Source organism: Oncorhynchus nerka, linkage group LG28 (genome assembly GCF_034236695.1).
Source record: "Oncorhynchus nerka isolate Pitt River linkage group LG28, Oner_Uvic_2.0, whole genome shotgun sequence".
NCBI lineage: Eukaryota > Metazoa > Chordata > Actinopteri > Salmoniformes > Salmonidae > Oncorhynchus > Oncorhynchus nerka.
The window spans coordinates 48,175,446-48,195,732 of NC_088423.1; the positions used below are offsets into that span (position 1 = coordinate 48,175,446).

General features: G+C 41.3%; 2 protein-coding genes across 3 annotated transcripts in view; one reads left to right on the forward strand and one right to left on the reverse strand.

Moving 5' to 3' along the window:
* The window catches only part of LOC115113334 (suppressor of cytokine signaling 5-like), a 29,442-nt gene extending 27,707 nt beyond the window's left edge, over window positions 1-1,735 (reverse strand). Inside the window, exon 1 of the mRNA XM_029640861.2 lies at window positions 1,258-1,735. The gene's annotated coding sequence lies outside the window, so the exon portion shown is untranslated. The remainder of the gene's footprint in view (window positions 1-1,257) is intronic.
* On the forward strand, window positions 1,498-18,911 carry LOC115113335 (GTP cyclohydrolase 1-like). Of its 2 annotated transcripts, XM_029640863.1 has the most exons (7): window positions 1,498-1,585; window positions 15,802-16,044; window positions 16,632-16,741; window positions 17,290-17,345; window positions 17,492-17,523; window positions 17,647-17,731; window positions 18,012-18,911. In XM_029640863.1, the coding sequence occupies exons 2-7, from the start codon at window positions 15,855-15,857 to the stop codon at window positions 18,139-18,141; spliced, it is 603 nt and encodes a 200-aa protein (XP_029496723.1). In that variant the 5' UTR covers window positions 1,498-1,585; window positions 15,802-15,854; the 3' UTR covers window positions 18,142-18,911. The 2 variants fall into 2 exon arrangements, with proteins under 2 accessions (XP_029496723.1, XP_029496722.1); XM_029640862.1 differs by lacking the exon at window positions 1,498-1,585 and having other exon boundaries at window positions 15,659-16,044.
* The last annotated feature ends 1,376 nt before the right edge of the window (window positions 18,912-20,287 follow it).

Below are 20,287 nucleotides of genomic sequence, written 5' to 3' on the forward strand. Positions count from 1 at the left end.
CAGGTCAGTAAAACAGTCGTCAGGAAACAGCCACAATTCCAATAAGTGTACACACAGAACAGGAAAGCACTCAAGGTGCTCAACACCACCACCCACCTACTGCAGGCATCCTTCGCGATGCTGCTGTCAGGTCGGAGACTAAAAAGGTGCCACTCGCAAGGAAGAATGGACAAATAAAATATTTGATCCCCTCTGCAGTGACAATCCTATACAAGACTGATTAACTGACATGTAAATGTTTAATGTTCGTTTTACTGTAGGCCTGAGAGGCAAAGACATTCCCATTCTGTGCAAACGTAATGGACAATAAAGTTGACTTATCTTAAATAATATGCCAGTATAGCCTTGGGATAGGCTAGCCCTACAATAAATCACGTTCAAGGGTGCTGCATGACAATTGTGGAAGACATACCTGGGACACATAAGGAAACAATTAGCAAAGCCGTTATTCTTGGATTGATTCCATTCATTGTTATTATACAAGGACGAAGTGAAATACTTCATAATAGCATTAGAGTATGGTGCATGCACAGAACGACATCAGCAATAACGTTACTATAAATTGGAACATCCATTGGTGAGGTAACGTAGCTAGCTAGGCTATAACCTAGCTAACTAACCAACTACCAACATAACTGATGAATATTTTCAAGACAATATTCATTAGTTAAATTGTGCGATTAGCATTGGACCGGCTAATATTTAGGTAATCAAACGAATATTTTAGCATTGCATGCGAGAGAGCCATTTAAAAGGGTGTAGTAGTGCCAAATCAAGGCCTATTCTCGGGTCAGACAGCACTGGCTAGCTAGCTAACTAAACTAGCTAGTTACTGTAGTTAGCCAACTACTACCACCACTGGACATTGACAATAGTTATCCTTAACGTTACATCATGACATGTAAGGAGCTGTCTAATACGAATTGGTTTTAGACAGGTGGGAGTTGTGATAATATACATCGCTAGATCAATTGTAACGTTACTATACAAAAATAAACTTCACAGAGAGACCCCCAAAAAAATGCTGGATTTCCCAAATAACGGTGGCTAGCTATTTAGCTAGCATGATGCTAACATGAGCTTCAACATCGAGTTGGTCTGCTAGCTAGCTAGCGAACGTTAGTTAAATAGTTAGCTAGCATGAACGAATCTGACAAGAAATTACAGACAGACGTACTGTTATCATGCGATAGAAACTAGCTAAATGGCTAACACGTATTCCGTAATTCATCGTGGTTAAAAGTATTCTCAACTTACCCTTTTGTCTTTTATAACCAGTACTCAGTAGCTCTCTTTGTCTGCAAAAAAATGGCTATAAGTCAGGCACATATCCCCCCTTGAGCTCCACGGTGTCGATGAAACACAAAAATGTATGCGGCCGGTTTTCAATTTCATTCCGAATGGTCTCCCTAATCAAATAATCTAAGACAATGTACATGTTAAAAATGATAAAATGTCTCTTCGCCGACACTTCTTTTCGGCCGTGGTATTCATTCCTGTTAAAGCCGAGCAAAGAAGAGGCGTTCAGTAGATTGCAGACGGGTGGAGAATGGCAACATGGAACTCCAATGAGTAAAGCAGAACGGTGAGCTTCAAGATAGTGGATACGGATAGGGAATGTCCATGCCAACGGCCCAGCATGACAGACACTACCTATCGCCAATGATAGCAGAGTAGACGATCAAGTGGCCTGGCAACTACTTGGAAACGTGGAGACTGAAAAAGGCTGCTGTGGGCCCTGGGTGCCTCGGTTGATTCGTGTCAATTAGCTCGATTTTGTATAATCATTTAAATAGAAAAAGTGTCGGATCCGGCGTCGTTTTGTGGATCTGTTCATAAACAATGTGTCATGGAATCGCTACATCGAAATTCTCTTCCCAACTATTTTGCAATCAACTTAAACCATTATTCATTGGTGATTCATTGGTAAATTGTTCGGATGAGTAGATTTCAGTGGTAATTTAGTTTTGTGATTTGAACCCACCGTAACATGCATTGTTGCGCATAATGCTCATTCCAGTACACTGTAAGCATCTGTCATAATGAGTGGTGCACATTACTTTGATGGTGGGAATTTGTGGTTTCATTATTGAACGTCAATTTGTTTGACGGTTTTCATACCAATTCATCATGATGAATTAGACGTCATAGCCCAACAAACCGCTTAATACTGTTTCAGAAATATACTTTTCTTTCTTCAAACTTGCATACAATATTGTGCAAAAGTATCATAAAGTCTACAAACGTTAAATTACACACAATCCTCTAAAAACAGTCACCTAACAATTTTAAGTATAACTTCCAAAAACATAACTCTCTATCAGCACAACACAGATAAATCAAGTGTTTTTACTCAAACATGGATGTGTCTGACTACTACTTTGTTTTACGTCTTTACTTAAACTAACAATGAAATCAAGTAAGTACAACTTATTTCAGAAATGTTAGATTGACTTAAAAATATGAAATAATCATAACTTGTAAAAACTCAACAACTTTAGATTAGCAGAACACAGATAAATAAAGTAAAATTTACTCAATAACCCAATACTTGTTTACAGTACTCAAAAACATTAAGTGATAAGAACATTAATTGACATCTGAGTGAGTACTACTTACAGCGCCTTTGGAAAGTATTCAGACCCCTTGACTTTACAGCCTTATTTAAAATTGATTAAATACCATAAAATCCTCAGCAATCTACACACAATATCCCATAATAATGACAAGTTGAAAACAGGTTTGTAGAAATGTTCGAAAATGTATTACAAATAAAAGACTGAAATACCTTATTTACGTAAGTATTCAGGCCCTTTGCTATGAGACTCGAAATTGAGCTCAGGTGCATCCTGTTTCCACTGATCGTCCTTGAGGCGTTTCTACAACGTGATTGAAGTCCACCTGTGGTAAATTCAACTGATTGGACACGAGTTGGAAAGGCACACTTGTCTATCTATATAAGGTCCCACAGTTGTCAGTGCATGTCAGAGCAAAAAACCCTAAATCTGGTCGAAGGAATTGACCGTAGAGCTTCGAGAGAGGATTATATCACGGTCACAGATCTGATGAAGGGTACCAAAAAATGTCTGCAGCATTGAAGGTCCCGAAGAACAAAGTGGCCTCCATCATTCTTAAATGGAAGGAACCACCAAGACTCTTCCTGGAGCTGGCCGCTCAGCCAAACTGAACAATCGGGGGAGATGGGCCTTGGTCAGCGAGGTGACCAAGAACCCGATGGTCACTCTGACAGAGCTCTAGAGTTCCCCTGTGGAGATATGATAACCTTCCAGAAGGACAACCATCTCTGCATTACTCCACCAATCAGATCTTTATGGTAGAGTGGCCAGACGGAAGCCACTCCTCAGTAAAAGGCACATGACAGCCTGCTTGGATATTGGCAAAAGGCACCTCAGACCATGAGAAACAAGATTCTCTGGTCTGATAAAACCAAGATTGAACCTGAATGCCAAGCGTCACATCTGGAGGAATCCTGCGACCATCCCTACAGTATAGCATGGTGGTGGCAGCATCATGCTGTGGGGATGTTTTTCATCGGCAGGGACAGAGACTAATCAGGATCGAGGGAAAGATGAACGGAGCAAAGTATAGAGAGATCCTTGATGAAAACCTGCTCCAGAGCACTCAGGACCTCAGACTGGGGCAAAGGTTCACCTTCCAACAGGACAACGACCCATAGCACACAGCCAAGACAAGCAGGAGTGGCTTCGGGACAAGTTTCAATGTCCTTGAGTGGCCCAGCCAGAGCCAGGACTTGAACCCGATCTCTGGAGAGACCTGAAAATAGCTGTGTATCAACGCTCCCCATCCAGCCTGGCAGAGCTTGAGAGGATCTGCAAAGAAGAATGGGAGTAAGTCCCCAAATACAGGTGTGCCAACCTTGTAGTGTCATACCCAAGAAGACTCGATGCTGTAATCTCTGCCAAAGGTGCTTCAAAAAGGTACTGAGTAAGAGGTCTCCCGGGTGGCGCAGTGGTCTGTGCCATCAGAGACTCTGGGTTCGCGCCCAGGCTCTGTCGTAACCGGCCGCAACCGGGAGGTCCATGGGGCGACGTACAATTGGCCTAGCGTCGTCCGGGTTAGGGAGGGCTTGGCCGGTAGGGATGTCCTTGTCTTATCGCGCACCAGCGACTCCTGTGGCGGGCCGGGCGCAGTGTGTGCTAACCAAGGTTGCCAGGTGCACAGTGTTTCCACCGACACATTGGTGCGGCTGGCTTCCGGGTTGGATGCGCGCTGTGTTAAGAAGCAGTGCGGCTTGGTTGGGTTGTGTATCGGAGGACGCATGACTTTCAACCTTCGTCTCTCCCGAGCCCGTACGGGAGTTGTTGCGATGAGACAAGATAGTAGCTACTAAAACAATTGGATGCCACGAAATTGGGGAGAAAAAACGGGCTAAAATTAAAAATAAAATAAAAAGTACTGAGTAAAGGGTCTGAATACTTATGTAAATGTGATATTTCCCTTTTATTTTTTCTAAATTAGCAAACATGTCTAAACCTGTTTTTTCTTAGTCATTATGGAATATTGTGTGTAGATTGATAAGGATAAATTTTAGAATAAAGATGTAACGTAACAAAATGTGAAAAAGTAAAGGGGTTTCCGAAGACACTGTATATAATTTGAGTAACCACTACTCAATTGTTTTAATGAGTAAGGCTAGAGATGAGCAACTTTGATGGGGGCCACAGATTTAGAGTTAATTTTGTGCAATTCTACACATTTTGCAATAGGGTAGTGAGAAAATGTTTAATTTTTACAGCAAGTTTTCTGCAATCTACACATTTAGCCATGGGACGGAGAAAAGAGTTTGCAATTGTACAGCTAATTTCATGCAATTCTATATGTTTTGCCATAGGGTGGAGACAAATGTTTGCAGTTTTTAATATGATATCTGAGTCAGACTGACTGACAAAATCAATGGGGTCCCCCGGCAGGTAATTCGACCATGAAAACAAGTTCAAATAAAATAATAAAATAATTTAGCAATCTAAAAATGGTTCGTTGATATGGGCTAAATGACTGACTATCAGTGACTGACTTAACAGGAGAAACTGCTGATGCACCTTGTGTGTTCTACTATTCTAACTCGCAACATTAAATTGAGACCCTCAACCAACTGCGTTCCTACAAAAAAAATGTATCTGAGGACCTTCAAAAGGAGGGCATTGCGAGTTGCCCTACCCAGAGTAAGGCAATTACTTTTTAGTGTATCAGTAAAATCATTATAACTAATTGGTAGGTATACCATTATTTGTTACTTCTGTGAACTTTCACTATCCTCCCTCATGATATATGGGTTATCATATATGGGTTTTTGCTAACGGAATTACAAGGCAACGGAATTACAAGGCAGTATTTATTAAACTTACGGAAGGTAATCATTTTCTCCAAAACTAAATATGAAGTGTTTTTATTACTTGGCAGGTGATACCTTTTAAGACTTTTTCTGGTAGATGTTTTCGAAGACCCCTTTCCCATCTGCATATCCAGAAATCAAAACCATTAATTATGCCTCATTTTAAATATGGAAAATGGTTCAAAATGTATCTATGCCTAATTCCCCCAAAATATAGACTCTTGCTTTCATTTGACACCCAATTTCATATGCTCCTATGAACTTCACATGTTGGTGCTCATTATTCACAATTCATTCATGATTATCAGTAATCGTTGTGGCATCCAGATGAATGTAGAAGTGTTCAGAAACATATTCTATTCCTATTTACAATAAACAGACTCCAAAATGACACAATACATTATTTACCATTCATTTCTATTGGGCACAACATAATCCAAAACCAAAACGAAGTGCAAATATATCCAACTATTTTTTTGTCACAAGCTTGATGTCGTCATTGCATACTATATATGGGACAAATGGTAAACTTTTGACACAATGTAATACACTACAAGTGAATTTGTCCACATACGTATGACACCTTCTAATATGTCATAAGATACATCATGTGCATTTATTTCTAAATGATAAAACAGATAACAATACCCTCAAATAAAAGGTGACATTCTCTACTGTCACCTCATATAAAACATTTGAGTTCAAATCCACATTGCTGAAGTATTGAGCCAAATTGAAAGCTTTTAGCTTCCCTGTCCAAATAAATACGTAAGTGTTAAGTGTTTTGTAGTCAAAAAGATAGAGGACGATAAGTGTATCCAATGACATCTGGTATGTATCATGAGATTTGAACCATGTCTGCTCATAAATGGTTAAAATCACATTATACACACGATACACACGAGATGATACAAACATGAGACATGTGGGCCGTTCCATGAATAGTGCCTCTATCTTTTATTTGTTTATTCGTAACCACCATTATACATTTTGGCATAAGCTTCTAGATGATCTGTGTAGTATTTATACTATATAAAGCCTTTATAAGTTATCGTTTGTTTAAAGTGGGACCACATTATTTCCCTTTGCCACTGGATGGCAGGCACACCAAGTACATGTGAATCAGCTTTGGAACTCACTTATGCAAAAATGGTTGTGCATGTGAAGATAAGTTGTGTATGTGAAAATGTGTTGTACATCAGGCTAGCATGTGACATAGACGATCCTCCTGCAAGTCATTCATATGGTCACACATAAACAAAGTTAAAGAAAGGGTTGAAGATGAGATTGTTTTGTGGATTTAATCTCTAATAGTACTTATTTCACTTTGCGATATATACACTTGGGTTTTTACAGATACTGTGCCTGCTTGCCAGTCAAATAGACTAGAGCAACCTGATTATAGGCTGTTCGTAGGTCTGAGAACCAATGTAGACACAGCAAGAAGTACTGTCCATCCTTGAATAGTTAATCATGTATGTTATTAGGGAAGGTTTCTTGGCATTTTCCTTATCAAACAGCATACCACTGTTGTTCTGCATGGATGGAGATGTTGCGAATAGTAGATGAGATAAAAATTCATTCTCTACATTTCTTAATGCCTCCGTGCAGTCTTGGTCATTTTATTTTGAAATGATCACTCTATGTCTGTGTCTTTATGACATTTTCTATTTATTTATTCAACATTTACTTTATCAGGGATTCCTACTGAGACCATGGTTTCGTTTACAGATAAGCCCCGAATTACATAAATTACACACATACATATACAAAATGAAAATAACTAAATACATTTGTAATCATTTATTTGCCTGAGCCTCGTTTGGCCCTCAGTCTGATTGTGTGGGCCTTTAGGAAACACATTTTAAGATATTTACATACAGAGCCTTGGTTGACTGATCCAGATGAACAGTCAGTGGTCTACTCTGTTATAATCAGATCACATTCATGATGTTGACCAAAAGTTCCTCCCAACTGAACAGGCTGAAATTCAAGATTCGTTTTTCAAACAGCTCTTACACAAAAAAGGGCATTATCGTAATTTTCACAATTTCAGTGTTATTTCAACCTCATAGTGTAGAAATACAGTGCCTTGCGAAAGTATTCGGCCCCCTTGAACTTTGCGACCTTTTGCCACATTTCAGGCTTCAAACATAAAGATATAAAACTGTATTTTTTTGTGAAGAATCAACAACAAGTGGGACACAATCATGAAGTGGAACGACATTTATTGGATATTTCAAACTTTTTTAACAAATCAAAAACTGAAAAACTGGGAGTGCAAAATTATTCAGCCCCTTTACTTTCAGTGCAGCAAACTCTCTCCAGAAGTTCAGTGAGGATCTCTGAATGATCCAATGTTGACCTAAATGACTAATGATGATAAATACAATCCACCTGTGTGTAATCAAGTCTCCGTATAAATGCACCTGCACTGTGATAGTCTCAGAGGTCCGTTAAAAGCGCAGAGAGCATCATGAAGAACAAGGAACACACCAGGCAGGTCCGAGATACTGTTGTGAAGAAGTTTAAAGCCGGATTTGGATACAAAAAGATTTCCCAAGCTTTAAACATCCCAAGGAGCAAAATTATTCAGCCCCCTTAAGTTAATACTTTGTAGCGCCACCTTTTGCTGCGATTACAGCTGTAAGTCGCTTGGGGTATGTCTCTATCAGTTTTGCACATCGAGAGACTGACATTTTTTCCCATTCCTCCTTGCAAAACAGCTCGAGCTCAGTGAGGTTGGATGGAGAGCATTTGTGAACAGCAGTTTTCAGTTCTTTCCACAGATTCTCGATTGGATTCAGGTCTGGACTTTGACTTGGCCATTCTAACACATGGATATGTTTATTTTTGAACCATTCCATTGTAGATTTTGCTTTATGTTTTGGATCATTGTCTTGTTGGAAGACAAATCTCCGTCCCAGTCTCAGGTCTTTTGCAGACTCCATCAGGTTTTCTTCCAGAATGGTCCTGTATTTGGCTCCATCCATCTTCCCATCAATTTTAACCATCTTCCCTGTCCCTGCTGAAGAAAAGCAGGCCCAAACCATGATTTGCATTGTTGCCAAAAAGTTCAATTTTGGTTTCATCTGACCAGAGCACCTTCTTCCACATGTTTGGTGTGTCTCCCAGGTGGCTTGTGGCAAACTTTAAACGACACTTTTTATGGATACCTTTAAGAAATGGCTTTCTTCTTGCCACTCTTCCATAAAGGCCAGATTTGTGCAATATACGACTGATTGTTGTCCTATGGACAGAGTCTCCCACCTCAGCTGTAGATCTCTGCAGTTCATCCAGAGTGATCATGGGCCTCTTGGCTGCATCTCTGATCAGTCTTCTCCTTGTATGAGCTGAAAGTTTAGAGGGACGGCCAGGTCTTGGTAGATTTGCAGTGGTCTGATACTCCTTCCATTTCAATAATATCGCTTGCACAGTGCTCCTTGGGATGTTTAAAGCTTGGGAAATCTTTTTGTATCCAAATCCGGCTTTAAACTTCTTCACAACAGTATCTCGGACCTGCCTGGTGTGTTCCTTGTTCTTCATGATGCTCTCTGCGCTTTTAACGGACCTCTGAGACTATCACAGTGCAGGTGCATTTATACGGAGACTTGATTACACACAGGTGGATTGTATTTATCATCATTAGTCATTTAGGTCAACATTGGATCATTCAGAGATCCTCACTGAACTTCTGGAGAGAGTTTGCTGCACTGAAAGTAAAGGGGCTGAATAATTTTGCACTCCCAGTTTTTCAGTTTTTGATTTGTTAAAAAAGTTTGAAATATCCAATAAATGTCGTTCCACTTCATGATTGTGTCCCACTTGTTGTTGATTCTTCACAAAAAAATACAGTTTTATATCTTTATGTTTGAAGCCTGAAATGTGGCAAAAGGTCGCAAAGTTCAAGGGGGCCGAATACTTTCGCAAGGCACTGTATCTTCTTCTTTTTTTACTTCACGTTATGCTCTCCAAGGCTGTTAAGTTAACTAGGTTAAATTAATGTATTTGGCCACTACTTTTTGTCCCTATTATTCATTCATTATTCATGAATAAATATGTCACGTCACTATGTCACATCACTTCACTATATTCTTTCTCTTTTTGTGTGAGTCTCACATTGCGTCCAGTGACTTAACTGACTATGGACAACACTTTGCAGACTGCTCATGTAACGGATGTGAAACGGCTAGCTAGTTAGCGGTGGTGCGCGCTAAATAGCGTTTCAATCGGTGACGTCACTTGCTCTGAGACCTTGAAGTAGTGGTTTTTGTGGAGCGATGGGTAACGGTGCTTCGTGGGTGACTGTTGTTGATGGGTGCAGAGGGTCCCTGGTTCGCGCCCGGGTATGGGCGAGGGACGGTCTAAAGTTATACTGTTACACTCACAGAGCATCATTTTGTTTGCCACAATGCTCACCACATATTGGCATTGGCTTCACAGTGAAGTAGTGAGAAGAAAAGCTTTCTAAAACTTCATCATAAGTAAATAATGATATTTTAAAAAACAGGAAAGATGCAGTAGTATATCATTTGACCTAGCTGGCACAGTGTGCATGTTCCTCTATTGGACACTGGTGAGACAGACAGCAAATGGGGTGGGGTGGATCACTGCCTATACTATCAACTTCTGACACTCATGTGACTCACTCAGCGTAGATAAAGCTTTTCATTTGCTGCCCCCCCACCACCACCCTCCACCCCCACAGAGAGGAGACGCCTTTTGAGGAGGGATTTATTAACCTCTGACTCTTAATAACTCTGAGAATTTGTAAGGAAAAAAGCAAACAGTGATTTGAACCAAGGACTCACATTCAAGTGTGCTGTCTTACCTTTAACAACGTAAAAGTGTACACTTTACATTTAGCAGATGTTCTTATACAGATCGACTTACAGGGCCAATTACTGTTAAGTGTCTTTGTCAAGTGCACATCAACAGATTTTTTACAGAGCCAACTCTTCGATTTGAACCAGCAACCTTTCAGTTACTGGCCCCATGCTCTAAATCACTAGGCTACCTGCCTGTAAGGGTGATTTGGGCAGACAAAGTGGAGAATTAGAAATTCTGTTGAAATAATTAGTCCATACCATTTCAGAACCTTAGACCTATGGAATATTTGGTCTCGTACATACAGTAACTCCTGAACATTGTAGTTCTTTTGGTGTTCCATATTCATTATCAAAGTGCGAGGCGAGACATTCTGATGAAAATCAGCGGTATCAGACCTGACCTGCGTGGCCATTCACTTCCCCTTAAACACGGGACAGTCAGTCAGTCTGATGGTAGTCAAACCTTGTTACCAAACACATGACATGCCAAATTCTACACAACAGCGTTCAAGTCAATCGCACTATAGTTCAACTCCCGATTCAGTGATGTTCCCGTCATTTACCCAGAAGATAGTGTGTTTTAAACGGTCATTATGATTGTATCATTATTCCTAACTAGTATAATTTTGCCCTTTGTGGAAGGATATTGGTTTCACTAGGTTTACCATCACGACATACTGCACTGTATGTCCAATCTGGGTTGTGGATCAAAATGAATCAGAATCGTTTAAATTCAATGTTGATAGATAAACTGGTAAATTAGAACAGAAAAGTCTGCATGAGGCAGATATGAGGGTAATTCTTGTAAAGCAATTTGCTTGAAAGGATTGATTTAATCTAGTGGTTGTTAAAGCTGTGCCAAATGGATCATGTGTGTATGGTTTCTTTGAATTGTCTTTATTTGAGTTCAATGAATGAACAGAGGCCAAACAACGACGATGAACCTAAAACCATGTTAGGTAACAGCAGATCCGGTCTTAAAGGGGCAATCTGGGATTCAAAAAAACAACAAACAAAATGAACACCTTGCCAATGTTTTGGTAAACAGACACTGTATAGCTTCAAAGCATGGTTAAAGCTATCATTTTGATCTCACGGATAGTCAGCCTTAAGATCAAAATGTTAGCTTCAAATGCATATGGTTAAAGCTATGTTTGTATGTTTACAATTACATTGTATACTAACAATGGAGTAAAATAAGTTTATTTTGAGGGTGTAAAACAGTGAAACTAAGCTTATGAGGCATTTATAAGCTCTTCAAGAATCAATAGCTTTATCATTGATTTAAAAGTCCCAAAATAGAAGTAACAATCCAAGATTGCCCCTTTAATCCGATGGATGAATTATACCGAGAACTAATCTCTTCTGGACAGATTCAAGAGACAACTTTCATGAGAATTGTATTTCTGGGTAACCAAGATTGCGTGAGAACTGATTACATCAGATACAAGTGACAATATTTTTCTTGGCTTTGCAGCTGTACATATTTTAGTGGTATGAGTGTGGAGTTATACTCACATTTATCCTACCTCCTCTGAGGAGCCCCCACCAGTCCCTGATGGGTTGCCACCATGGCTCGCTCCACTGGGGCCCTGCCAGCCTCCTCCCCAGCCTACCCCTGCCTCCCATGCCCTAACAGACTTTGTTTGATAATCCCTAATGGGTCCTCAATCACAACCCTTCACAGTACAGTAGTAGGATGTTCTAGGAACTGTGGCACCCAGGACCGGCTCTAGCCTCTTTGGGGCCACCTTGCAAGATTTGGTTGGGGGCCCCCCACCTCATGGCAAAACTTTTTAGTGGCCTCCCTTCTTGATGGTGGAGAGAAATCAACATTTGAAAGTTAATTTACGATAAACCTGCAAGCTAATATCCTGCGAATCTACACATTTTGCAATAACTTATGCCAGGGTTAATATACGAGTGAGAATGACTAGCAAAATCAATGGGGGCCCCCGGGAGGTTAGGTTTAGATAACTGAATAGACTAATCGTTACAGAATTGTGGGTTGCTCCCTTTCAAAAACTACCGATCTAAAAATTATTAGTTGACATGACTAATTTAGTGACTGTCAGTGACTGACATACACAACCAAATTTCAAAATTGCACCTGATTTGTATTGTACTATTCTTACTCTCAATAGTAAGTTGAAATCTCGACTGAGTTCCTAAAAAAGCATCCGGGGACCCTAAGTGGCGGCTTATGTCGCCTATACCTGGAACCACATCTCCTGGCCTTGTTTTTGAGACCCATTCTGATCAAAGGGTGCCAGACATCGCACTCTGTCTGGATCCTGGACTTACTGATGGGCCACCCCTAGACGGTGAAGTTAGGCAACAACACATCTGCCACACTGACCATCAACACGGGCGCCCCTCAGGGGTGTGTCCTTTGTCGCCACCTGTACTCTCTGTTCAACCAAGACTGTGTTGCCGCACACAACTCCAGCATCATCAAGTTTCCCGACGGCACGACGGTGGTAGGACTGATCACCGGCGACGATGAGGCAGCCTAGAGGGAGGTCAGAGACTTGGCAGTCTGGTGGCAGGACAACAACCTCCCCCTTAACGTCAGCAAGACAAAGGAGCTGATCGTGGTCTAAATGAAATGGAGGGGCGATCACACCCCCATCCACATCGATGGGGCTGTAGTGGAGTGGGTTGAGAGCTTCGAGTTCCTCGGTGTCCATATCACTAAGGGGTCCACACACACCCACGCAGTTGTGAGAGGGCACGAACGTGCTTCTTCCCCCTCAGGAGGCTGAAAATACTTGCCCTCAGGTCCTCCAAAAGTTATATAAATGCACCATTGAGAGCATTTTGACAGGCTGCATTACCTCTTGGTATGGCAGCTGTTGAGTACGGCCCAGTACATCAGAGCTCCCTGCCATCCAGGACCTTTATACCAGGCGTGTCAGCAGAAGGCACAACATTTTTTCAAAGTCTCCAGCCACCCAAGCCATAGACTGTTGTCTCTGCTACCGCATGGCAAGTGGTACCAGTGCACCAAGTCTGGGACCAACAGGACCCTGAACAGCTTCTACACACAAGCCATAAGACTGATAAACAAGACTGCTAAATAACTAATCAAATGGCTACCTGCATTGACCCTTCTTTGCATTAACTCTATGCACACACACTGGACTATACCCATACACTTACACATGCATACTGACGCCGTGCACACACTCAACACATACTCTGCCGCTACTGTCTATTATCTGTCCTGTTGCCTAGTCATTTTACCCCTATATGTACATACAGTAGCTACCTCAATTACCTCATACCCCTGCACATTGACTCGGCACTGGTACTCCCTGTATATCAGTGGGGGCTGCTGAGGGGAGGACGGCTCACAAGAATTGCTGGAACAGAGTGAATGGAATGGCATCAAATCATGTGTTTGATGTATTTGATACCATTCCACTAACTCCACTCCAGCCATTACCACGAGCCCATCCTCCCCAATTAAGGTGCCACCAACCTCCTGTGCTGTATACTTCCTGTATCTAGCCATGTTATTTTTACTCATTATTGTTATTTGTTATTCACTGTGTATTTATTCCTTGCGTCACTATTTCTATTTTTTTTTTTATCTTTAACTCTGCATTGTTGGAAAAGGACCCCTAAGTAAGAATTTCATTGTTAGTCTACACCTTTTGTTCACGAAGCATTGATTTGATTTGATTTTCCGTCCCAACAGACCTAGTTCAAATAGTATTTGACGTATGTATTTGGCCCAGGTCTGGTCCTAACTACCATTCCCTTGCCAGTCACTGTCCGTTATCATTTACACCTGTCTGTCTTTCCTGTTTTACATAATAAACTAGGCAAAAAAAGAAACGTCATCTCACTGTCAACTGCGTTTATTTCCAGCAAACTTAACACTTGCAAGTTCCTGGACATTTCTGGGGGGAATAGCCCTAGCCTTCACCCTCCATTCCAACTGGTCCCAGACGTGCTCAATGGGATTGAGATCCGGGCTCTTTGCTGGCCATGGCAGCACACTGACATTCCTGTCTTGCAGGAAATCACGCACAAAACTAGCTGTATAGCTGGTGGCATTGTCATGCTGGAGGGTCGTGTCAGGATGAGCCTGCAGGAAGGGTACCACATGAGGGAGGAGGATGTCTTCCCTGTAACGCACAGCATTGAGATTGCCTGCAATGACAACAAGCTCAGACCGATGATGCTGTGACACACCGCCCCAGACCATGACAGACCCTCCACCTCCAAATCAATCCCGCTCCAGAGTACAGGCCGCGGTGTAACGCTCATTGCTTTGACTATAAACGCGAATCCGACCATCACCCCTGGTGAGACAAAACCACGACTCGTCAGTGAAGAGCACTTTTTGCCAGTCCTGTCTGGTCCAGCGACGGTGGGTTTGTGCACATAGGTGACGTTATTGCCGGTGATTTGTCTGGTGAGGGCCTGTCTTACAACAGGCCTACAAGTCCTCAGTCCAGCCTCTCTCAGCCTATTGCGTACAGTCTGAGCATTGATGGAGGGACTGTGCATTCCTGGTGTAATGCCGGGCAGTTGTTGTTGCCATCCTGTACCTGTCCCGCAGGTGTGATGTTCGGACGTACCGATCCTGTGGAGGTGTTGTTACATGTGGTCTGCCACTGCGAGGACGATCAACTGTCCGTCCTGTCTCCCTGTAGCGCTGTCTTAGGCATCTCACAGTACGGACATTGCAATGTATTGCCCTGGCCTAAGCCACGTTCACGCAGATGAGCAGGGAACCTGGGCAACTTTCTTTTGGTGTTTTTCACAGTCAGTAGAAAGGCCACTTTAGTGTCCTAAGTTTTCATAATTGTGACCTTAATTGCCTACCATCTGTAAGCTGTTAGTGTCTTAACAACCGTTCCACAGGTGCATGTTCATTAATTGTTTATGGTTCTTTAAACAAGCTTGGAAAAGAGTGTTTAAACTCTTTACAATGAAGATCTGTGAGGTTATTTGGATTTTTATGAATTATCTTTGAAAGACAGGGTCCTGAAAAAGGAACATTTCTTTTTTTGCTGAGTTTATATTTATTCTGTCCTTTCATAACCATATAGGCCTACAGTGAGTGTATACATTGTACCTTACTAGTCATACAGTGATACGTTGCAGTATCCCACATTTCAGAGAGTAACGCCTGACTACTTGGGACTTCCACTCACGCGGTCTCACACTTTCCAACACTTGTGCTGGGTTACAGTTAGTTATAAAACGGTTTATTGTTCACATGATTTCCACAAAAATCGATTTTTAGCATAGGTGATAAGATGCCTTCCTCAATTAGTGCAGCGTTATGATCGTGTCTGGTGGTTGCAGACCAAAAAGTCACACTTTCTCCTGAGAAGCCATGTGCCTACTCCGTAACGAATGTTGGAACGGGCATGACAGTTAGAGGCGCACCCATAAATACGGCCTGCAGTCACCACCCAAGCCACGAGCAATAGTCTAGTGTCACCTCTTACCACAACTTAGTCAACAAGCGGTGACTTTATACACAGGGCATTGAATCAAGTTATTTCAGTTTTATTAGAATGGAGTACCAAAAAGCCTCAGAGATTAACGGCGTCTGCAATGGAAAAATTGTTACAGAATATCTCAACGGGTTCAGTGAAAAATCCATAGAGGCAAAGAAAGCTGAATTGATGGGCAAGGAGGAGAAGTCCCACAAGGAGTCAGAGGATGTGTGCAAGATATCTGCCATTGAAAGAGCTTACGGCATCGTACTTCGAGAACTGGGAGAAGACGTGGAACGTGAGGGTCTACTGCGTACACCATTACGGGCAGCCAAAGCAATGCAGTTCCTCACCAAAGGTTATCACGAGACAGTAAAGGGTGAGAGCATTGACCGTCCTGCATAAATAGTTGTAAATGTGTTTCATTAAATCTAAAATATATGATAGATTATGAGGTAGATTGTGGTGTTCAAACGACAAGGAGAACAATATGTTCTTTACAGTTTTATTATGCATTTAATGTGTGGTCTTATATATTTACACAAGCCTATTTAAAACTAATTTAGCGTTGCTCATTCCTCAGGCTGCATAGTCTTGATAAACTGTCCACACAGCTACAGTGCAAGTTGATATGTGTGCACGATTCATTTAGCTTTGGAGATATCAGACCTCCATTGTTATTTTAAACATCACTGGAAACAGCCATAGACACATACATCATTGAAAGCAACAAAGTGTAATTCAGATTTTGACCAGCTGTTCATTTTGAGTTTTCATTGTGTTCATCGGGTCATATTCTATTTGCTGCAAAGAGCGTGGTTCATTACTTTACACTTTCCTCATGGCACCCAGTGTCTCTGCAAATTGAGATCGCAAGTAGGGAAAACTCATTATGCATACAAAGCTGCAATCTGGAGTTGGGTAAAACAATTGTTCCACTTGTCTCTCTTACCTCTTCTTCCCCAGACATCCTGAATAATGCCATCTTCGACGAGAACCACAACGAGATGGTGATCGTGAAGGACATTGAAATGTTCTCTCTCTGTGAGCACCATCTCGTGCCCTTCTTTGGCAAGGTGAAAACCCATGATGTATAATGAAGCCATGAAGCAATACGTGCGTATCATTTGAACTTACACAGCAGCAGTTGGGATCATTTGATACGCATAACGCATTCTGACACTCAGGAACATCCCTTGTTTCATTTACATTACATTTACATTACATTTAAGTCATTTAGCAGACGCTCTTATCCAGAGCGACTTACAAATTGGTGCGTTCACCTTAAGACATCCAGTGGAACAGCCACTTTACAATAGTGCATCTAAATCTTTTAAGGGGGGGGGGTGAGAAGGATTACTTTATCCTATCCTAGGTATTGCTGAAAGAGGTGGGGTTTCAGGTGTCTCCGGAAGGTGGTGATTGACTCCGCTGTCCTGGCGTCGTGAGGGAGTTTGTTCCACCATTGGGGGGCCAGAGCAGCGAACAGTTTTGACTGGGTTTCCTTTGTTGTCGTTGAAATCCTGCTAATGTCAATGGTACATGGTTAACAAATCTAATAGTTCAGACATTCTCTGAGTTTATCATTCAATTTGCTACTATGTGCTTTGTTTCGACACCAAAGGTTCACATTGGATATCTTCCGAACAATAAAGTGGTTGGTCTGAGCAAGCTGGCAAGGTCAGTGATCATATTCAGTTGCTATCATCTTCCCAAAGATATGCATGCAGGCACGCACGCGCACACACACAAGTGGACACATGAACGCACACACACACACACGTTCTGCACTAACTTCCCCCTTTTTGTTGCTTCATTCATTTCAGGATTGTTGATATCTTCAGCAGGAGGCTTCAAGGCGAGTATCCGTTGGTCATTTCGGGTATCACTATCACCGAGCAGCTTGCTGAGGGAAGCCTGTGGGTTTGAGTGCGTCTAGAGTGTTAACCTCTGCCCTTTATGTCTGTTGTTCCCTCTACAGTGCAGGAACGCCTGACCAAGCAGATCGCTACAGCAATCTCAGAGGCATTAGAGCCTGCAGGCGTAGCAGTCGTCATTGAGGCAGCGTGAGTGTCTTTTTACGATGTACTCTATATGTCTTGTATTACATGTGAATTACATTGTAGTGCTCCATGTATTTCGATGCCCGATTGAATTGCAAACCTATGCTACACAAACTGTGCCAGGTATTATGTCGTGGCTGACAGGTGGTTGTTAAGACCGCCTACGTTTTATGTGTTTTGGATCAATTCATTCAGTGAATCAGAGAGTTGTTCTCAAGAGTGCACCGGTTGATCTGTTTTCATTATAACAACTGAGTTTGGACCATTGTATTGTGTGTTTCAGTCATATGTGCATGGTGATGAGGGGTGTGCAGAAGATGAACAGCAAGACCGTGACAAGCGCCATGCTGGGACTCTTCCAAGAGGATCCCAAGACGCGGGAGGAGTTCTTGGCTCTGATCAAAAACAACTAACCCACTTGGGCTGTTGTTACCTCACCCGGTCTTCCCAAGCCAAAAACAGCCATCTCTCCAGCTATCACCAAACAATGCAAGATTGTTTTCTTACTATTCTCGTCTGCATCTCATTCTTTCATTGATCTTAGCTAAGTATGTTCTGTCAGGTAGGGGGGTTGGGGTTGAAATACTATTTTTAAATCTTTCAAATATTTTGAGTGCTTTTCTCTGGTGCACCTGGAGTAAAGATCCGGGGTTTGCAGTTTGGGAACAATCGCTAAAACTGATATATCAGGGAGTCATGATCAGGGATTAAAAACTATAAGGAACTTGATATCTTTATAAGTTATGTGTAGTCCTTGGATCGTTTCATATTAAGTGCTGCTGCCAAAGGCCCCTCTGTACCCACCTTCAGAGGAAGTGCCTTACTGTTACTGTATCGCAAGTGCTTACATTGTTTCGATTTTTTCTTAGTATTTTGGCTGTATATTATGGACATGGTATTCCTAGAAACTTGAAGCTGAAATATGACCCTCATAACATTGACATTTGTTCTGTTTGGACTTAACACTTGTGCTAGTAAGGGGTGTCAATATCTAGTTGTGCAATGGCTCAAGGTAATAATGATATAGGAGCATAACAATAACAATGGAAATGTTCTGTAAATGCCTCTAACCCAAATGTTGTATCACATGAGTATGACGATGCTAGTTAATGTTAAAAATGTTGATTTGTCAATCTTATGAGTTTGAACATTACATTTAGAAATAAATAAATATTTAACCTGCTTTAAAGTTGCTTTCTTGGTTTTGTAATTAAGATATTTGCTTTATGAAAAGAGTTGCCTCGATTTCCCGGATTCTATAAGCTGAATTAGTGTGTTCATAGTCATGTGTGTTCATAGTCATTAAATGCACATTTATATGTATTAATCAAATCAAATCAAATTTATTTATATAGCCCTTCGTACATCAGCTGATATCTCAAAGTTCTGTACAGAAACCCAGCCTAAAACCCCAAACAGCAAGCAATGCAGGTGTAGAAGCACTATTTAATACTAACCTGAATGAACAGGTATTTTTTGTTGAATAAGATACAGGTAACTGTCAAAATAAAGGAAATCCTTGAGAAAATAAGGGATACAAAGTACTGCACACTGAAGGAAGGCACTTCCATACAGGTGTGATTCCTTAGTTAATTAAGCATCCCATCATGCTTTGTAAAATAAGGAGGTTAAAATGATGTCACACAAGCAATTAACCAAAGTTGTATGGAGATATATGCTCAATGCAAAAGTGTAACCCATTCATTGCAACTCTGTCACAAAAAAATGGAAGAGGCTATTACACAAAAGAGAAAGGAATGAATTGGTTTGTCTGCCACCAATGAAAAACCAAGCATGCCTTAATGGGAGGACTAGTAAAAATAGTATAAGATATCACTTTCACTTAAATTTTTAAGGGTTGACAACTGTGCCGCATAAAATTCAAGATAGTTGGGAACAGATTTGACCATGGCATCAGGTTTATGAACAGATATTCAAAACAACAATTGAGGCAACAATCTGTTATTTTCAATTTAAACTATTATATAGAATTCTATCCACAAAATGAATGCTCAATATATAGTGCAGATTCTGTCACTAGGAAACAGAATCAACAAATCATCTCTTTTGGTACTGTCCTTGAGTGGCTGGCTCTTTCGGAGTCAGGTCCAGGAATGGTTGGTAACCCCCTAAGGTCAATGTCTACACCCCTCGCGGAAATCAAATGCGCATAATACAAACATCCCAATAAAAATCTGTCAGTTTAAGCTAGATGTCTGTTTCTTTTTGCTTTGGATGTGTCTAGGGCTGTGGTGGTCATGACATTTTGTCAGCCAGTGATTGTCCAGTTTATAACTACCGATCTCCCAGTAATTGACTATTAATAAACATACATTTAGCATCTCCTGGCTTCCACACATAGCCTACAAGCCACTGATGCAGACCTTCGGAACATCTACATTTTTAAAAGTTGAATAAATATTTCAGAAGAACAGAATAGCATACTCTGAGTTGTCCTTATGTTAGACCCTGATCCGGCTATGCCATATGGCTGTGGGCTACTCTAGTTCATTTAGCAAACAAGATTTGCTTAGAATTCCGGGGACTTATTTTATATCA

Bases quoted from the DNA above. Each gene is read 5' to 3' on its own strand.
- LOC115113335 (XM_029640862.1), top strand. From the start codon at position 15,744: ATGGAGTACCAAAAAGCCTCAGAGATTAACGGCGTCTGCAATGGAAAA. The intron at 16,742-17,289 runs GTGAAAACCCAT...TCGACACCAAAG, and splicing joins TCGTGCCCTTCTTTGGCAAG to GTTCACATTGGATATCTTCC. The intron at 17,524-17,646 runs GCGAGTATCCGT...TTCCCTCTACAG, and splicing joins CTTCAGCAGGAGGCTTCAAG to TGCAGGAACGCCTGACCAAG.